Source organism: Cyclopterus lumpus, chromosome 3 (assembly GCF_009769545.1).
Source record: "Cyclopterus lumpus isolate fCycLum1 chromosome 3, fCycLum1.pri, whole genome shotgun sequence".
NCBI lineage: Eukaryota > Metazoa > Chordata > Actinopteri > Perciformes > Cyclopteridae > Cyclopterus > Cyclopterus lumpus.
Genome location: NC_046968.1, coordinates 15,056,272 through 15,074,591, shown reverse-complemented (window position 1 = coordinate 15,074,591; position 18,320 = coordinate 15,056,272). Strand labels below are relative to the sequence as shown.

The 18,320-nt window shown below is 39.4% G+C and overlaps 1 protein-coding gene across 1 annotated transcript; it reads left to right on the top strand.

Moving 5' to 3' along the window:
- On the top strand, positions 1-16,460 carry mtmr10 (myotubularin related protein 10). Its single transcript, XM_034559237.1, has 17 exons — positions 1-231; positions 349-596; positions 1,960-2,020; positions 3,552-3,688; positions 4,211-4,283; positions 5,452-5,594; positions 8,721-8,814; positions 8,977-9,124; positions 9,775-9,862; positions 10,074-10,162; positions 10,402-10,532; positions 10,705-10,774; positions 11,156-11,226; positions 11,650-11,822; positions 11,916-12,086; positions 12,688-12,870; positions 13,531-16,460. The coding sequence occupies exons 2-17, from the start codon at positions 540-542 to the stop codon at positions 14,131-14,133; spliced, it is 2,292 nt and encodes a 763-aa protein (XP_034415128.1). The 5' UTR covers positions 1-231; positions 349-539; the 3' UTR covers positions 14,134-16,460.
- The last annotated feature ends 1,860 nt before the right edge of the window (positions 16,461-18,320 follow it).

The following is an 18,320-nucleotide window of genomic DNA, read 5'->3' as shown; positions in this document are numbered from 1 at the left end:
ACCCCGGTGTCCGGTTCAGCTTTAGAAAAAGTTTGATGACAGAGACTCGGGACACACGTACAGCTCAGCAGCGGAGCCCGGAAGTAGAGCTGCACCTCGGCTTCTTATGAACATGGCCGTTAAGTCCTTCACAACGGGCGCTGCGTTTGGTTGAATTAGTGAGACATTCAGGAAGTTACGGAGGGTAAATAACACCGTAACAGGTGGAAAGACAACGTGGACAAACAACGGGTGCTTCTCAATTATTTTTTTCCACCGTTTGTATCTCGTTTCTAAACTTCACATAGTATTTTCTGCTGGCCAGCTAACCGAGCTAACGGACGACTCTCCGGTAACTTCTGTCAACAGTTCAACCAGCTCGCGTGACCCGCTACCGAGCCGCTCATCGTAATGGAGGAGTGCGGTCGCTGGCCCAGCCTGTACCGGTGACCATTTCACACACGGACGTGTCGGATTTACTCAGCTAAGGACTTCACGGAAGGCGCCCTTTGGGTTGTTTTTTTCGCCCGTTGAGGAACCTCGCCGAGAGAGCGGAAACAATGTTTCCTGTCAAACCCATGAAACCAACTTTTAAGTGTTATCTTCCTCCCCTGCAGGTATGTTCGTGCTTGTGACTGATCGCGAGGTTGAGTTTTCATGGTGAATGGTCACGCTGCAGTGTCAAATACTTTAAATTAATTTAGGCTGACATTGTCGCGACAGGAACGATCACTATATAGCTTTGATGCTGCATTAAAAAAACACTACAAACAAGGTTTAGTTAGTACTTATACAACTATAGTTTTTAAACGTTGCACCGCCGCAAAATGCAGAATATTTAGTTCTGACACTTAGAGGTAGCAAGAGTTTTCTCCCTATGTTTCATTTGAAGAATTGAAATCTGATCCCGTTTTGAAAAGAGGATTAAGTACCCGACTACACGTTGACGTTCAATGTATGGTTATGGGCACGTGCTAGCCTGCAGGTGTACGCACTTGTCCGCACAGCCAGTCTACGCGTTTGTTTACTTGGTGCAACGGCCCAAACTAAATAAGCGTTTGTACTGTCAAGGTCAAGCCTAGGAGTTGGAAGGGTTTTGCACGTAGATAAAAAAATATATATATTGCCATTATGTTAACAAAAATAGCATCAACACATTTTTCCTAGCATAAAAGTATCATCATATTGTCTTTGGCATGCTCTGGTCTTGGTAATCATTACAAATGTATATTACAATTACCTATATTTGTGTCCATGTAAATGCTTCCAATCTAGGATTATCATTGCACATTTATGAGTGAATATTAGTCATGCACATGACACAGATTCAGTTTGTGAATTTTACACTCTGAGGGGATGTTATTCATATTTGTAAGTTTCAGTCCTTTGCTTATTTAACAAAATATGCTCTCGCTCTTTCTTTTCCATGTATAATGCTTTTATTTGGTATATATATATATATATATATATATATATATATATATATAAATATATATATAAACAAAAACAAACAAACAAACCCAAGTGCAGAAAATGCTATGATTCCTAATCTTCCACCCCAAACACTTTGAGTTCAAAGTCAGCACTTGGGGTTACAGTATTAATAGCATTAGTTGACGGCTGTGTGTCTTTGGTTTCAATCTAGTTCTCTAAACGGCTTGCACCAGGCTTATCATTTCTTACGGCATGTTCCACCTGTTATGCAACATTAATTCAACAAAACCGAGCATGATAGCTGCCAAGATGCTGATCAACTATGCATCTGAGGGACATCTGCAATTCCTATAACAAGTCTTTTCTTTTTTTAATCAATTCTACAGAAGTAATTTATATCCCATGCTTTAACAACACATAGTGAGTGTGAGTGGTAATCTTCAAGCCCCTGCACCTTGTAATGGCACATTATTGCCATTATTCATCAACCATTGAAAAAAATGTAATGTTTAAGTAACTCTGAAGCGACTTGTGCTTTTTCTCTAGACTGATGTGAAGAAAACAATTGAACCACCTATTAAAAAGTTGGAACCCAAGCTACTTCAAGGTAAGTTTATTTTCTGCATGATCCTAAGACTAGTTGGCATCACAAAACGGATTACTTATTGCTTGATGCATAACTAAGATTCTTGTTCAGTGTCTGTCAGCATCACTTTTAGGGATACACCTCAGTTCTTGCCTTTGCAGCCCAGTTCCTCTCTGTTTCTGTGGCATTTCATCCTCTTAGTTGTGGAAAGTTATATTTTGTGTTGGAAACAACTGTTTTAAAACTCATAAAAGTGGATTTTTAATATATAGAGTTCTTCACTTGATACCAAGACTATGCACTAAAGTCTTAAATGTAGATAGTTCACTAACTGGAGCAACAGGAAAGTCTTCATTTCAAAGGTTTATTCTGGTTTGGTCTGAGCAGTTGATTTTAGAGCCTCATGGGAGTGGCTCGATACACCCTAGGCATCGTGTCACGTTGCATGTGATTTGGAGTAAATATACAGTGATGTCTTTCATGAAAGTATGAGAACTCTTACATTAGTTATTTGCCAGTTGTACATATTTGTAAAACAGACTTTCCATTCGCAGGCAGCATTTACCACTTAGAGGTTGTCGATCCTCTCCCATCTTGATTTTGGAGCCGGACATATGAACATGTTTCATGACGAGTCTACGTGTTTTTAACTTCCTGTACATTTGTTACTAGCTGCTTTGAGGCAGTCCTTTGATGTGTCCTCGTCTGTAGGGCTCAACCATGCTGCCCCAGCTCTCTTCTTTTGAGAATCCATGGGACAACATTTAGCGGCATTATTGTTTTGTTGTCATATTAAGAGATCATTTTCATAAACTCTGAGTTAAGTAGCTTCAGCTTTTTAAAGTCATTTAACTTTTTGGTTTTGCAACAGAGCCCTTCACAAACCTGCTGCTCTTACAGAAAAACATTGGGCATGAGATCAGTGACCTCAGCCTCCTGTTTGGTTTTATACCTATTTCTGTCGAGACAAAATTATGTTGTTGTGTTTGCTACGCTTTTGGAAAATCACATGGTGTATCACTAACATGTTGAACTCCTTTTTGCACTGGGTGGTTAGTTTCAAAAGTGATGTGTATTGTACAGTTTTCTGTTGGCCTTAAGAATAATAAGATTAATTCGCCAACATTTTTGTTGTATGAAAAGGTGTGGAAAGAAGTATATGGAGAAGGACAATTACTGTAACAAAGAAACAAATCACAAAAGTTTCAAACTTTGGGTCATAAATGAACAACAAAGGATGTCACATTCAAGTAGTTAAACCTGAATGTTTAGTGGGTTTTATTTCAATGCAATATATTCATTTATCGTTTATCTTTCTGAAAACATTAGATATTTTTACATATTTATACACATGGGTGTTCATTGGATACCAGTGGGATGTGGGACTTTCATTTAAAAAAAATAAAATAATAATAGCTAGCCAATTACTGGTATGTTCAGAAAGTCAAAGCCAATTCATCTTATTTACTTCGTTATCTTCACTATGTATTCTTCCTTGAACCGTATGGTGGTTTTACGTTTGCATCTTGTTTTCTCATTTGTTTGTCCCCAGGGGAGATTGTAGTTAATGAGGTGAACTTTGTGAGGAAATGCATCGGTGCGGAAAGCAGCCAGGATGACCTTTGGGGCAAGTTGATCTGCACCAACTTTAAGGTCTCCTTCATCCCTTCAGAAGTCCCTTCTAAACAGGTATTTGTGTCGTAAGATTTTGAAAGCACTCAACGGTGTTGTTTTGAATATTTAGTTATTCTAAAAAGTATAACAAAGACATAAGGTTGTTGGTTTGATTTTGGTCATGTTTGACAAGTCCAAAACACATTTTTTTAATCTTCCTCATATACGGTGCTTCAAAGTGTCAACACTTTATATTTGTGAAATCTATTGGTGCCACCAGAATACTGCTGAACAGCTTAAATACTTGCATTTCTAAAGCCATGATTGTATGTGCAGTGCAGCTGGTGAGGAGGAAGGAAAACGTGTGTACTTTCCTGTACTACATTGTCAATGATAACGCACAAGAAGTGAGAGAACAGACGTCATTTCCAGCTATGTGGCAGATTGTCGCCATAATACTAAAATGGAACTTGATCATTACTCAGTCTGAGGAGGATCAACTCAATCTAGCACTTATATTATTTTGTTTAGTTTTGGGTGTAATAATGTCTCCCTGATGTCACTCATACTATTTGTTGTTGTTTGCCGTAACTACAGAAGTCCTATTTGTCCCACCTCCTGCTTGGAGAACACGACATCCCCCTAACCTGTCTGGAGCAAGTAGTAACAGGTACATCTGGTGTAAAATGTATTCCCTTTTTCTTTTGTCTTCTGCAGGTTTGCTATTGTCATGGCAGACACACATCTACTGACTTCCACACATGGAATTTGTATTACCAGAGCCCACATTTTTTAGTATCCAGATAACCCTAAACTATTAATTTGACTAATGGTATTAAAGAAACAAAAGTTAATGTTTGCATTTTTTAAGTGTATTCAGTAGATGTTTGAGCTCTTACTCAATCGACTGTTTCAGAACAAATGGTTAGCATCCTAAAGTCATAATTAAAGTTAAATGGCCCCTTATTTGTCTTTGACAGCTTGCTTGCCTGGTTTTGTTTGTCGGTCTCTTTCCTGGTCCGAAATCTGATAACAAGTGATGTAACAGCTAAGTCAGCATTTAGTGGCAGTGCGGCCTGGCTGGCATTAGACTTGTTTATACATCTCATTGCTGTCGATCGCTGACACTGCAAGAGCAACTGCATTAGGCTTTGTTCTAGCCAGCTTGTTATCTTTATCGTTATGGGATATGCACAAGTATAGGAGTATAATGATGAGATAAGGCACTAGTGATGGGTAATATCAATCAAATCAGTACATTTTGATTCTGCTGAGAGGTAATATGGACTTTGTGTGCTTTCACATAATTTGAGTGGTAGGGTCTCAATGCTCCAACAGTCAATTTCACAAATTCTATTTAGCTTCATAGTCATACTAATAATTTATAATGATACATAATAAACTACTTAAGGCCCCATTTGCACCTGGAATTAAAATGTTATCTGTAATGGCATATGTCAAGGTCATTGATACTGTTCTGCACAAGTGCAGCACTTTTCCTACACTTAATGTAAAATGCATTGTTGGACGTATAGAACATTCAATATTTGGTTGAGCCCAAAAACTATTCATCTGTTTCTGATTTGTTATACGGTTGTTATATAATTAGTTGCCAAGTTCTTTTAGCTGGGGGTCTTTAATTTGCCACAACTCTCAAACACATTGTAAAAGTCTTAAAATATCTTAAGACAACTATTCAGCCTTGGCAGAGATGCATTTAGTGTTTTGGAGTTGACATTGTTGTTCTGTCCACAGAGGATGCTTTAAAATTGCACCACTAAGCATTGCCATCTGCATTAGAGGAATATGAGTCATATTTTGTGTTTTATTCCTCCCAGTAAATGACACAAAGGGGAAGAAGAAAATATTGGGGTCGAACCAGAAGCTGAAGTTCAACCCGACTGAGCTCATCCTCTATTGCAAAGATTTGCGCATCATAAGATTCTGCTTTCGTGAAACTGGGCCTGACAGTGCCAAAAAGGTGAGTGATGCTACTTTTGTTTCATATCAAATCCAATAATTTCATAGTGACCTTTTTAGAAGGGCCTTTAAAAGCGTGAGATTAAAGCCTGCCAGAACGTAAACACTTTAAAAAATGTTTGGCGCCCTCAGTGGTAGCATTAATAAAAATTCATACTGCCATTCTACTTCTCCCATGTATCCAAGCCCAGGGACCCTGAGATGAATGGGTTGAACGCTACACAAATGGCACCAGTTTTCACCACAATTCATACACAATTTGTGTGTAATTTAAAATCTTGCCTTCATAGTCATTTCAAAGTGTCACATGAAGTTCCAACACATTGTGGCGACAACTCTTAAAGCTGCAAAATTTATTTTAGAAACATTATTTGTCATATTTGTAATTGTTATAGTTAACATCAGCAGCAGCCCAACAGCAATCAATAAATCGAATGCTTTGGCAAAAAACAACTGGTGGCTGTTGCCGGATTGTAATATAGCCACGTTCGTTCTTTAGGTTCATTATGGAAGAAAAAAAAATGTAATGTAATGTTCATTGTTGTCATTTTGGGGGAGTGGTTTTGGAGGATGGCCTCAGTTTTGGATGGCCTGGATTTAGAGATTTTTGGAGCTAGTGTAGCTAGTTACCTTCAACAGTTACCTTATTCTTGCTGGTTTCTACAATGTTGCTAAGCCCAGCTTTTAATGCCTCTATTGATCAGTATTAACCATTCATTCCCCATTTCTCAGTTTTCCTTGTCCACTTCACTTTTACTTGTTGGTGGCCAAACTTTTTCTTTCCTGACTGACTGTTTCACTTTATACTCTCTCTCTGTGTCAGTGTTATGACCACTTCCTCAGCAACAAGGCTATTTATAGCACACCATTCTCTCCCCTTCTATCTGGATATAAACCACTAACTACTCATCAGTGTGGCCATTAGCCAAACGATGAATAAGAGACGAAGAGAACAATGCTCATTCAAGGCACAGAGCTTAAACTGATCCTTTATTGTAGGAACAACTTCCAGCATGACTCTGACTCATCTGCTCCACAGAGAGATTACATGGACAGATGTTTCATTCTTCAAACTATAGCTCAGTGTAGAGACCTGTGAGTGTCATTTTTATAGCAGCAATTGATATAAGATTATATGTAAATTAGTCAGTTATGTCATGAGTTAAGCCATTGCGGTAATTAGCAGCAATTACATTACGTTACATCACATTACATGTCATTTAGCTGACGCTTTTATCCAAAGTGACTTACAATAAGTGCATTAAACCATGAGTCCAAACTCAGAACAACAAGAATCAAGCAAGTACAATTTCTTCAATAAAGTTAAACTACAAAGTACTATCAGTAAGAGACATTAAAGTGCTACTACGGCTCTAGCTTCCCTATTCAAGGTATAGTCGAAAAAGATGTGTTTTTAGTTTGCGACGGAAGATGTAGAGACTTTCTGCTGTCCTGATGTCAATGGGGAGCTCGTTCCACCAATGAGGAGCCAGGACAGCAACCAGTCGTGATTTTGTTGAGTGTTTAGCTCGAAGTGAAGGAGCTACAAGCCGATTGGCAGAAGCCGAGTGAAGTGAACGAGCTGGATGTAAACCGGACCCGATTTGTTCCCAGCACGGTACGCAAGTACCAATGTTTTGAAGCGTATGCGGGCGGCCACCGGTAACCAGTGAAGGTCGCGGAGTAGTGTGGGTAAATTTCAGGAGGTTGAAGAAGACCAGTCGAGCTGCTGCATTCTGGATGAGCTGTAGAGGTCGAATGGCATTAGCAGGTAGACCTGCCAGGAGGGAGTTGAAGTAGTCTAGTCGTGAGATGACCAGAGCCTGGACCAGAACCTGTGCCGCCTTCTGAGTGAGAAGAGGTCGTATTCTCCTGATGTTGTACAGCATGTACCTACAGGAGCGTGTTATTGCGGTAATGTTGGCAGTCAGGGAGAGTTGACTGTCGAGTGTCACACCGAGGTTCCTGGCAGTCGGAGTCGGAGCCAAGACCACAATTACTACCTTCAAGCCCTTTGTTTAAAAAAACAAAAATTGTTTAAAAAAATCAAATCAAAAATGTTAACCACAAAGTTGGCACCTTTGGACATAACCTATTAACACGAGATTGCTTGATGGGTACACTAAACCAACTCAAAACACAGCCAACAGTAACACAATAAACATTCAGCAGACTTGAGCTATGTAAACACGGATGTTGTGTTCAAAACTTTGTGGTAGGTGAAGTTGTTGAAGTCCAGAAAATAAATGTGTATTTGTGAATTATATGCACAGACGTTTTCAGGAGCTCCTGGCTCTCTGCAGCCTCACTACCTGACCCACAAGAGTTAGGCAGCTGTATATCTCAAGTTTACAGCATGCCAATGAAATTAATGTGAATGTACATAGCTACATGTCTGATCTCCTCGCATGTCACAGTGGAGCAATTTGTGTAGGTTTTGGAGAACTTCCCCATAGCACATAGCTGCAGCATATTTAGCTAACAAGCTTTATAGTGAGGCTGTGCATTGAACAGTCTTATGAGCAGCATTACAAGTCTCTATATCAGTTATTTCTGTACTCCGCTGCAACATCAGAATCTGGAAGGGCGATTATGTATAGAGCACTTGAAGTCGGCCTTCCCTCATTTCTTGTGAGTTTATTTATGGACACCATGTATGTAATTACAGTGTGAACCTAAAACAGGGCTCTGTTCTTTTTTTCTTTGTGACATATGGAATGAACCCAACCTATAATAGCTTATTTTGCCATTGGAAATTACCGAGTTGGGAGCAGCTTTGTCTACACACACATTGATGAACATACACTTGTTCAGTGTGCTCATGTCACAGCTTTACTACTGAATGGATGGCTTTGTGTGACTCTTGTGGAGCCACAGGCATATTCAGTCCTATAAACCCAGAGCAGTTGGCTGTCAGTTAAACATTTGCTTTCCCAGGTTTTACTTGTTGTTGTGTGTTTAAAGAACCTGCCTCATGTTGGCACTCAGAGTGTACGAGTTTTTAAGCTGAATAGTTTTGATAAAACCTAATCTGCCTTAATGTTTTAATTGATTTCCTCCATTCAGCTGTACTTCTATTCTCTTGAACACGGTGTGTCCCATAAGAGCACTTTTCTTTTTATTCTAGGTTTGCCTTGCTATCGCCCACTATTCCCATCCAGCTGATCTTCCACTGCTGTTTGGCTTTGAGTATCAAGGGCGGCGGTACCATGAATCTAAAGGTACGTATTTAGCATGACATATTACTTTCATTGCTTTCAAAAGGCATAACATGTTTTTTAAAGTGTGATCTTGAGGTTAATCCACATGTATTTCTGATTATCTTATTACATTCATCTGCATTATGCACCAGAAATGATCTCAAAGTGTATCTGTATTTCCAGGTCAGCGAGTCAATGGTGCTAGCCCTCGAGGAGGATTACGGACTCCTATTTTTGACCGTCCATCAGACTGGGATCGGGAGATCAAGAGAACAGGGGCATTGGAGTGGAGAGTGTGCTCCATCAACGAGAGTTATGCCATCTCACCAAGGTTTTCAGCTCACGTTGTTTGTTATTTATTATGGGCGTTGGAGGCAGATTGAGTCTGGAGCTCCTTAACTTGGTCTTAGTTGTTAGTCATTCATTATTCAGCCTTTACTCATACCTGGTATGTTTTGGCAAGACGGTATATTTACACTGGAAGCTTTTTCCCTTGCATGTTACACTGTCTCAGTGTGCTCATTTGGAATTTGCATAATAGTAGCCTGCACCAAACTCCCATGGGGCTAAAACAATACTTGCGGTTCACTCTGATTCAGTGTTCCCTCGGTCACAAAACACTCACTGCTAAAGATATTCCCCAGTTTAGTTATTTGGGACAGGCACAGCCAAACAGATTTGCTGCTCACCAAATATTTACAGTACATGGACCAAGGCTTTTAGTACTGATGGCACCATATTTTGGTATGTCGTCATGAAGCGACACACTTATCGCATTCAAATTAAAAAGATGGGCATGTGTAAGTGATACAATACAAAGCCTAAATGTGATTTTTCTTCCTTTGGATGTCTTTGTCTTTCAGACTTTAAGATTGAGTTGTGGGGGAAACAGTACCTTTTCTTAGATATATATTCCCGGTGTCTTATGATTCCTGTGTAACTGCCGTTACACAGGAATCATTCTCTAAATTTTCTTTTCAGTCTTCCAGAGCACTTTGTTGTCCCAGTTTCACTGGCAGATCAGGATCTAAAGAAGCACTCCATATACTTCATGAATCAGCGCATCCCTGTGAGTTTGCTAATATCTCCATTTACAGCGTGCTGGTTTTCAAGCTTCACTTAGGGATACATTTAGTATTTCTGTCAGTTATATATAATTAGGCCTTGAACATTATTTTATTAGGACATTCATGGACCACCAATGGAATAATTTGTAATCTTTGATTGATCAGAGCATCACTTTTATTTGCCCGCTGATTTATTTCCATTCTTCCTTGTAGCTCTGGTGCTGGAATCACCCAAATGGAAGTGCTCTTGTCCGCATGGCCAGCATTGGTGATCCATTGCAGCAGAGAAAGATTGATCAAAAGTACACCAAACTCCTCTACTTTATTAAGATTAAAACATTTATCAAATGTGTTTTTCTACTCTCTATTACACTGGAAGGCAATAGCAGCCAACAGATGTTAGCAGCAGTTTTAATTTAATATAAATCTAAACATGTACTTTTTGGTAATAAAGCTGATATAGATATATATATATATATATATATATAGCTATAGCTATTTTAAGACCTCCATCATCAAGTTTTGTCTTGTGTTGTTGTAGGATATTCTCCGCCATCACAAAAAGCCACCCACAGCGCAGTGAAGTCATCAAGTCAGATCTCGACAAGTGTCTGCCCAACATCCAGGACATCCAGAGTGCCTTTACTAAAATCAGGCAGATCTGTGTCATAGGTGAGCCTCATTTCAACAGTAATCGTAGATAACCACAGCAAGTATCCACATAACTTTTGTGAGAAATCTATCTCAATGCACATTTCTTTCTAGAGTAAATAAAAAGGCATTCTCCACATGTGTGTATGTAGTGTTGTAGGAATACAAGTATTTGACTGTTTTGACTGTCCAGATCCTTTCGAGGAGTCGGAGGAGAGGTGGCTCTCATCTATTGAAAACACACGATGGCTGGAGTACGTCAGGTATGTAAACAATCCAACACTGCATGATGGCTCTTTGTAAAGTTTAAAAGAGACCAAATTAAAATGTCACAAAGTCTGTGTTAACCATATAGTTCCCCCTGGAATGTAACATACCTGCATAAACAAATTTATATTGTTATTGTAAATTTTAAGATGCATGCACACATCCTATATATGTTGAGTGGGCAGCAACTGGCTACTGTCATCTGTTTCCGGTGCAACGAGCGCAAAAAAGACTTTTCGTTTATATTTTGTCAAGACACTAATATTTTACTTTTGTACACCCTAAAAGTTATGAGTGATAAGCTGGTTTCATGTAAAATAGTTATGCATGTTTTGTTTTTTTAAATCCATTAATGTTTATGTTCCTTTTGACTCGAGGGCTTTCCTGAAACACTCGGCTGAGATGCTGTACCTCATGGAAGGAAAGAACACTTCAGTCATTCTTCAAGGTAAAACTCCCCATCTGTAAGTCGTCTTAATCAGTCATTTGTCCCCATATTATTTTGAGGTGAGAGAGATGAAAGCCCCCCGCAGTCTGTCTCCTCGAGGCAAACTACAAAATTGGCGCTGAAGTGTGCATATATAGCACGACAAGCCTCCCAAACACAATTGAGCACTGGTGATTTGCATTACTGCCTCCGGCTGGTTAACAACAGCAACAACGCATAAAGTAGGGAAGTGAGATTTGATCACAAGTGGCCATTTGGGATGCATGTGGAAACGCTTTCTAATGCCGGTTGTGACCTGACTTATTTAGAGCCGCCCACTTGTGATGAGATCACCCAAGACGTCAGGTCTGAACAGCGCTATAGTAATGTTGAAAGTGCTTCTTTTAAGCTTTTGATTTCACTTTTTTTTTTCTACCTGTGCAGAAGAGGAAGACCGCGACCTGAACTGTGTGGTGTCCTCCTTGGTGCAGCTCATGTTGGACCCTCATTATCGCAGCCTCATTGGCTTTCAGAGTTTGGTGCAGAAGGAGTGGGTGATGGCTGGCCATCGCTTCTTGGACAGATGCAACCACTTAAAGAAGAATGACAAAGACGAGGTATTTGCCTGACAGTAAATAACCCACTCCCAGAACTAATAGAAAGGCCAAAACATTTATGCTTGTTTGTTTTTCTCTGTTTTCTCGGTCAAGTCCCCACTGTTCATACTGTTCCTGGACTGCGTGTGGCAGATGATGAACCAGTACCCAGCAGCATTCGAGTTCACAGAGGCCTATCTGACAGTACTGAGTGATAGCATGTGGATCCCACTCTTCAGTACTTTCCTCTTCAATTCTCCCAAACAGCGTGCTCAGCACCTGGTGGTGAGCGACACACACATATGATTGTGTATTCATTTATTTAGTTGAGTTAATAAATATATTCATACATGGAAATGCCACAGTCAACAATACTGTCCACCAAATGCAACAGAATCATCCATAATCTGGAATATATATATATATGTATATATACTGTATATGATGTATATCAAATATGACATGTGTGTATATACATAAATAGTAGTTTATTAAATAAAAAAACATAACACATTATTTTAACTGTGCTTGCTTAGAAGCAACATGTTTTTGTGGCATTATCTGATGTCAAACATTGTAATTTTGTGTAACTTATATTTATATATATATATATATATATATATATATATATATATATATATATTATTGTCAGATAATTGACAGGAAAGAGAATGGTGTAATGCACACAGATAAGAACACATTTCGCTTGTGCCCAGGGAAGTAACTAAATGAAATTGGCAAAAGCAAATTATGGCAGTTTGGGTTTTATTTTGTTTACCTACATGGATTGATAGCTCAACTCTGTACAAAGCATTATACAAAACACATTACTCTAGACTATGAAAAAAACATCCAGAGTATAAATAACCATGTCTTTACTCTACAGGACTTTGCCAAGAATAAAGCAATCCCTCAAGGAGAAGACCAGGTTGTGTATTTCCCTCCTGTTTGGGACTGGTCACAGCAGTTCTCTGCTAAAGACCAAACGCTCTTTAACAACCCCATGTATGTAGGCAAAGGAGTGGCCTGCGTTCAGAATGGGGAAGTGAAATCCTTCAGACGCACAAAGGTACCTAACTCACTCCACACGTTAATTGGAGTGGAAGTAGCACATCTTTTTTTATCTGCATGTTCACTTATTTTACTACCTTGGATACATAACAAACATTTTAATTTCAGTGTCGACTTTCCACCTTAGTTTAATGGTTTTCAGCCATGTTGAATTAAAGGCGTACCGTCTTTATCAGTTTTGTGTGTGCAAAGACTTGTTATACGTCGACACAGAACTATCACACTCTTGTTAATTCGTTTGGTATTGGTTAAAGCAGAAAGACTTAACTACTAAATAGCTTCTTTCTTTCTTTCTTTTTTCAGAGTTTAACAGCATTTTTGTTTTTTTCTTGCTGGGTAGGAATCAGTGTTGATACAGTTTAGCTGCCTTTGACTGTGATTTCTAATTAATTTAAGGTGCTTATTTTCATGCATTTTGCTGAATTTAGAAATAATTTCGGATCAAGGAAATGTTTAACATGAATTATCCATCCAGTCAGCAGTTTTAGAATTGCTGCAGAGATTTTATGGCAAATGTTTCAGCAACTTGAGAGAAAATGTGAATCATTACACAGAAAATAAATCATGGAGATGCACTAAAAGACAACCTGCAACGAGTGAGCTTTGGTGAGATAATAGTTATTACAAAATATGATAAACTGTGTCTTTCCTCCACCAGAAAATGTACAGTTCCACATTGCGAGGAACACCTGCATCTCTGCGCAATGGACTGAAGGTTGGAGAGGATTCATTGACCCGACGGGGCTCTCTGGTGTCGGAGCTGAAGCCTGATTTCTCACTTGTGAGAGACGAAAGCCCGTCGGAGCGCTTCTTCAGAGACTGGTTCTCTCGACCTGCTGACCAGCAGAGCCTCCTGATCCCTCTGCTCATGCCCTCACACCTGGCTCTCTGGAAGCTCTTCTTTCTACGCTGGGTTCCTGAAGCCTGCATTTCCAAAGGAGGCCCCATCACCGCCTACCACAAGCTCTCCCAACTGGTCGATGAAATAGAGATTCTACAGAGTAAGCTCAGGCAGTATAAGGGACCCAGTCCAGGCGGCACGCCACTCCCCAGCTCAAGTGGGCCCCTCTCCGACCAAAGGAGGATGTATTTTAAGGCCAGCTTCCCCCCTTCACCTCCAGATTTCCTTACTTCCTCTTTTCCTTTCACCCCAATGGGAAACCTGTGTCGTCGCAGTGGCTATGGGACCCCCATTAGCAAATTTCTGAACGGGGCGAGGATCTGGCTCTCCACAGAGACTCTTGCTAATGACGCTCTCTGAAGACATGGGGCTTTAAGGCTCACTTTTCTGAGCTCAGTACAGGTTTGTGTAACAGTTAAACATCTTATTTTCTGTTACATTTTTCTTGGAAAATGAGAAATAGAAAATAACAAATTTGGATTTCTGATTTCCTTATTATTTATAAGCTATAATTTACACTGCTGCATTGAAATTTGAGGTAGTTTCTAAACTGAAGTGTCCTCTTTAGGATTGAATCATCATTGTCCGTTACAGTTTAGAAATTCAAATCAACTAAAGCACATCTTTCTTATTGTCCAATGAGCTTTGACTGAGGTATCTTCTGACTGAGATTTTACTTATTGCATTTTTACAATAGATCTATTTTCTTGTCTTCTATAATACTCCCCCACACAAAGAGGGCTTTTGGAAACTTTAATACTGAGTTAAGAGCTTCTGCTCTGCAATTAACCTGTTATTCAATACACATTTTAAAGCAATAATTGAAGTAAGTATGTAGTAAGTATGCATCAGTTTAGTTGTCCTTTTGTTGAATCCTCATTAGTCAGTAAGATTTCCCCACTGTAATGAGTTGAAAAAGGTATTCTAAATAGTAATACTTGAAATTAGAAATGTTTCTGTTTTGACTGCAGCAGCAATTATGCATTTCAATGAACACTGATTTCCAAGCACTCAAATTATTTTGTAGCTTCCAGAAAAGATAATTGACAGTGTCATATGTTACCTAGTTTTTATTTTAGAAAGGGGAACAGAAAATAACACTGCTAACAAGTATTTTACTATGTGGTAAAAACGAAGAGGATCTGGCCTGGTTGAATGTAATGGGTCGTTGTTTTGTTTTTGTTTTTGCACAAACTTAATGCTATTTGCTCAAAGGACCCATATGTTCATGGTTGTGTTGAGGTTTCACTGTAGTAACAGCAAATAGTGTGATTTCAGGGTCTAACTTAGATCTACTCTATTTTTGCAGCAGAAAAGCGAAAAGGGTCTATATTTGTAGTATCATAAAGAAGGTGATAGAAGGCAAAGTGGAGCTGTGATGACTTCGATCTGTGGTAGATACTTCCTCTTCTCTTTTTGAAGGAGGTTTATTCAACTTTTATAGAGGCCTTCTGGTAAGGCACTGAGCATGAACTGTTCATAAAAACAGTTGCTGGATTAGTAAATATTTGAAAACAAAGGGACAGACGAGGGCTTTGACTCAAACCAGCGTGGAGTTAGTTGTAGTGAATTTCAGGCACTGAAGTTACTGACCCAGTGAACCAAACAGCGATCGGTCAATGATAAGTGACACAGATTCAAGGCAGCACAGGAGAAAATATGAGCAATAAATCATCTGGATAACAAGTGTCATAAATGCAATAGTAACAATAATTATGTTTGTAAAACCATCTTGTTTGTTCCAGATAAAGCAGAGGAATAGTGATGGTTAGGTTTTTATTTTAACTGTTTTTATTGTGCAGTCAGAGAACTAAACTCCCAGTGTGCTGCAAAGACTTTGTCATTTTGGAGACCTTTTTAAAAGAGTTTACTACTTCTTAAGCTAGAGGGTGGTTTGAGACACATTTTCTTACTTTTTACAATTTGTGAGCAGCTAGCACTGCGTAATATCCTCAAGTCAAATAACAGTCCAGCATTTAATATCAAATTCCTTTTTGTTATTTAAAATATAAGACCATTGGAGAAACTCAACATCTGATTGACCAGTTTCCATCCAATGATACTCAGATAAACTTGTGATTCTTTAGCAATAACTAGTTCAGGTGTTTTTTCGATGTAGATGTGCGAGTGCAGAACCTGCTCTCCCAAATGCTTTTAATTGCACATTTTACTCATTATATCGGATAGTTTGTTTTACGGTGGTTGTTAAATATCATTTTGGCAAATATTATAAATACTGTATATGCTTGAAAATTTCCAATTCATATTTTTGATTAATGGTACTAAATAACCTTTTATTCTTCAGTCTTTATATTTTCTGGAGAGATATTTATATGCTGTGTTTTTCCACTAATTCACAATGTTGCACTCTGCTGTAATTGCATGATGACCGTGCTTCCACTGTGGCACAGTTTGATATTAAAGAGCAGCAGGCGTATTTATTCAGTTATGCAAATGTTCTCTAAGAGGGATGCAAGTGCTACTGTACATCCCCTGTGCCTTTTTGGGAAGATTGACAATTTTTGTAACTAAATCTGTTGACTTGTTAGTTTTCTAAAACTGTTGATTTATGTATGATGTAAATCTAGTTACATTCAGTGGTGCTGCCACTGAAGCTGTTTCTCCTAACAAAGTAAGGCTCACATGTGTACCAGTAACCAATCATTACATAATTTTTTTCAAATGAATGTGTGTTGTGTTGTATTCTGGCTCATGAGTTCACTGATTGTGTCTATTACCCTGATACATTATAATTATCACAGTGTTTGGACTGCCTGAAGTGAGTGAGTGAAACTAGGGCTTTGATCACAGCCTCATACTTTCATGCATACAGTGCATCCGGAAAGTATTCACAGCGCTTCACTTTTTCCACATTTTGTTATGTTACAGCCTTATTCCAAATGGATTAAATTCATTATTTTCCTCAACATTCTACACACAACAACCCATAATCCATCCATCCATCCATTTTCAATACCGCTTATCCTCATTAGGGTCGCTGGAGCCTATCCCAGCTGACATAGGGCGAAGGCAGGGGACACCCTGGACAGGCCGCCAGTCCATCGAGGGCACATGTAGGGACATACAACCATTCACTCTCACATTCACACCTATGGGCAATTTAGAGATCAATTAACCTGCAGCATGTCTTTGGACTGTGGGAGGAAGCCGGAGAGCCCGGAGAGAACCCACGCTGCCATGGGGAGAACATGCAAACTCCACACAGAAGGACCGCTCCGACCGGGAATTGAACCCGCGGCCCTCTTGCTGTGAGGCGACAGTGCTAGCCACTACACCACCGTGCAGCCCACAACCCATGACAAAGTAAAAACTGTTTTTTGCAAATTTTTGCAAATCTATTAAAAATAAAGAACGAAAACATAACATGTACATAAGTATTCACAGCCTTTGCGCAATACTTTGTTGAAGCAACTTTGGCAGGAATTACAGCCTCAAGTCTTCTTGGGTATGATTCCACAAGCTCGGCACACCTATTTCTGGGCAGTTTCTCCCATTCTTCTTTGCAGAACCTCTCAAGTTCAATCAGGTTGGATGGGCAGCGTCGGTGCACAGCCATTTTCAGATCTCTCCAGAGACGTTCAAGTCAGGGCTATGACGCTTGGCATTCAGGCCAAAGAGTTCAATCTTTGTTTCATCAGACCAGAGAATGTCGTTTCTCATGGTCTGAGAGTCCTTCAGGTGCCTTTTTGCAAATTCCAGGCGGGCTGTCGTGTGCTTTTTACTGAGGAGTGGCTTCCGTCTGGCCACTCTACCAAACAGGCCTGATTTGTGGAGTGCTGCAGAGATGGTTGTCCTTCTGGAAGGTTCTCCTCTCTTCATAGAACAACACTGGAGCTCTGACTAAATAATTAATTTAATCCATTTTGAAATTTGCTGTAAAATAACGACATTTGGAAAAAGTGAAGAGCTGTGAATACTTTCCGGATGCACTGTATATGCACACATAATTCCTATTGAATGTGTAGACCTTTCAAGCCAACTAAAACACTTTACTGGTTTGAATTTAAAACCTTAAACTCCTGATAACCTTCCCAGTGTTGACTGAGCCATCGATGGAACACATTTCCACATATAAGGTAAGTACATCAAAGTCAAATTTTAAGACGAGTTGTTATTTTGGCTCATGTTCTACTCTCATTGTGCATTTAGCTAAATTGAGTTTTGCTTCATCATATTAACACAGGGCACTTGACACACAGGAAACCACCTGAAGCCAGGTCAAAGTAATCCAGCATAGGAACATAGTAGAAATTAGGGTCATATATGCTCCCTAATGATTTTTTTCGAATTTCTTTTGTACATCGGGTGCATTTTGGGGTTATTTGCCATGCTCGAAAACTCACCGAAAGTTGCACATTTGTCAGGCGTGGTGAAAATGGCCACCTGATACGTGTCATTTTTGTGTATTAAAAATGGCTCTCTAGTGCCCCCAAGAAGTTGGACAGGCGACGCCCCTCAGCCAGTACATCCGATTTAATTTAAATTTGACACATGTCCATCTCTGCCTACTCTATAAAAAAGCCACT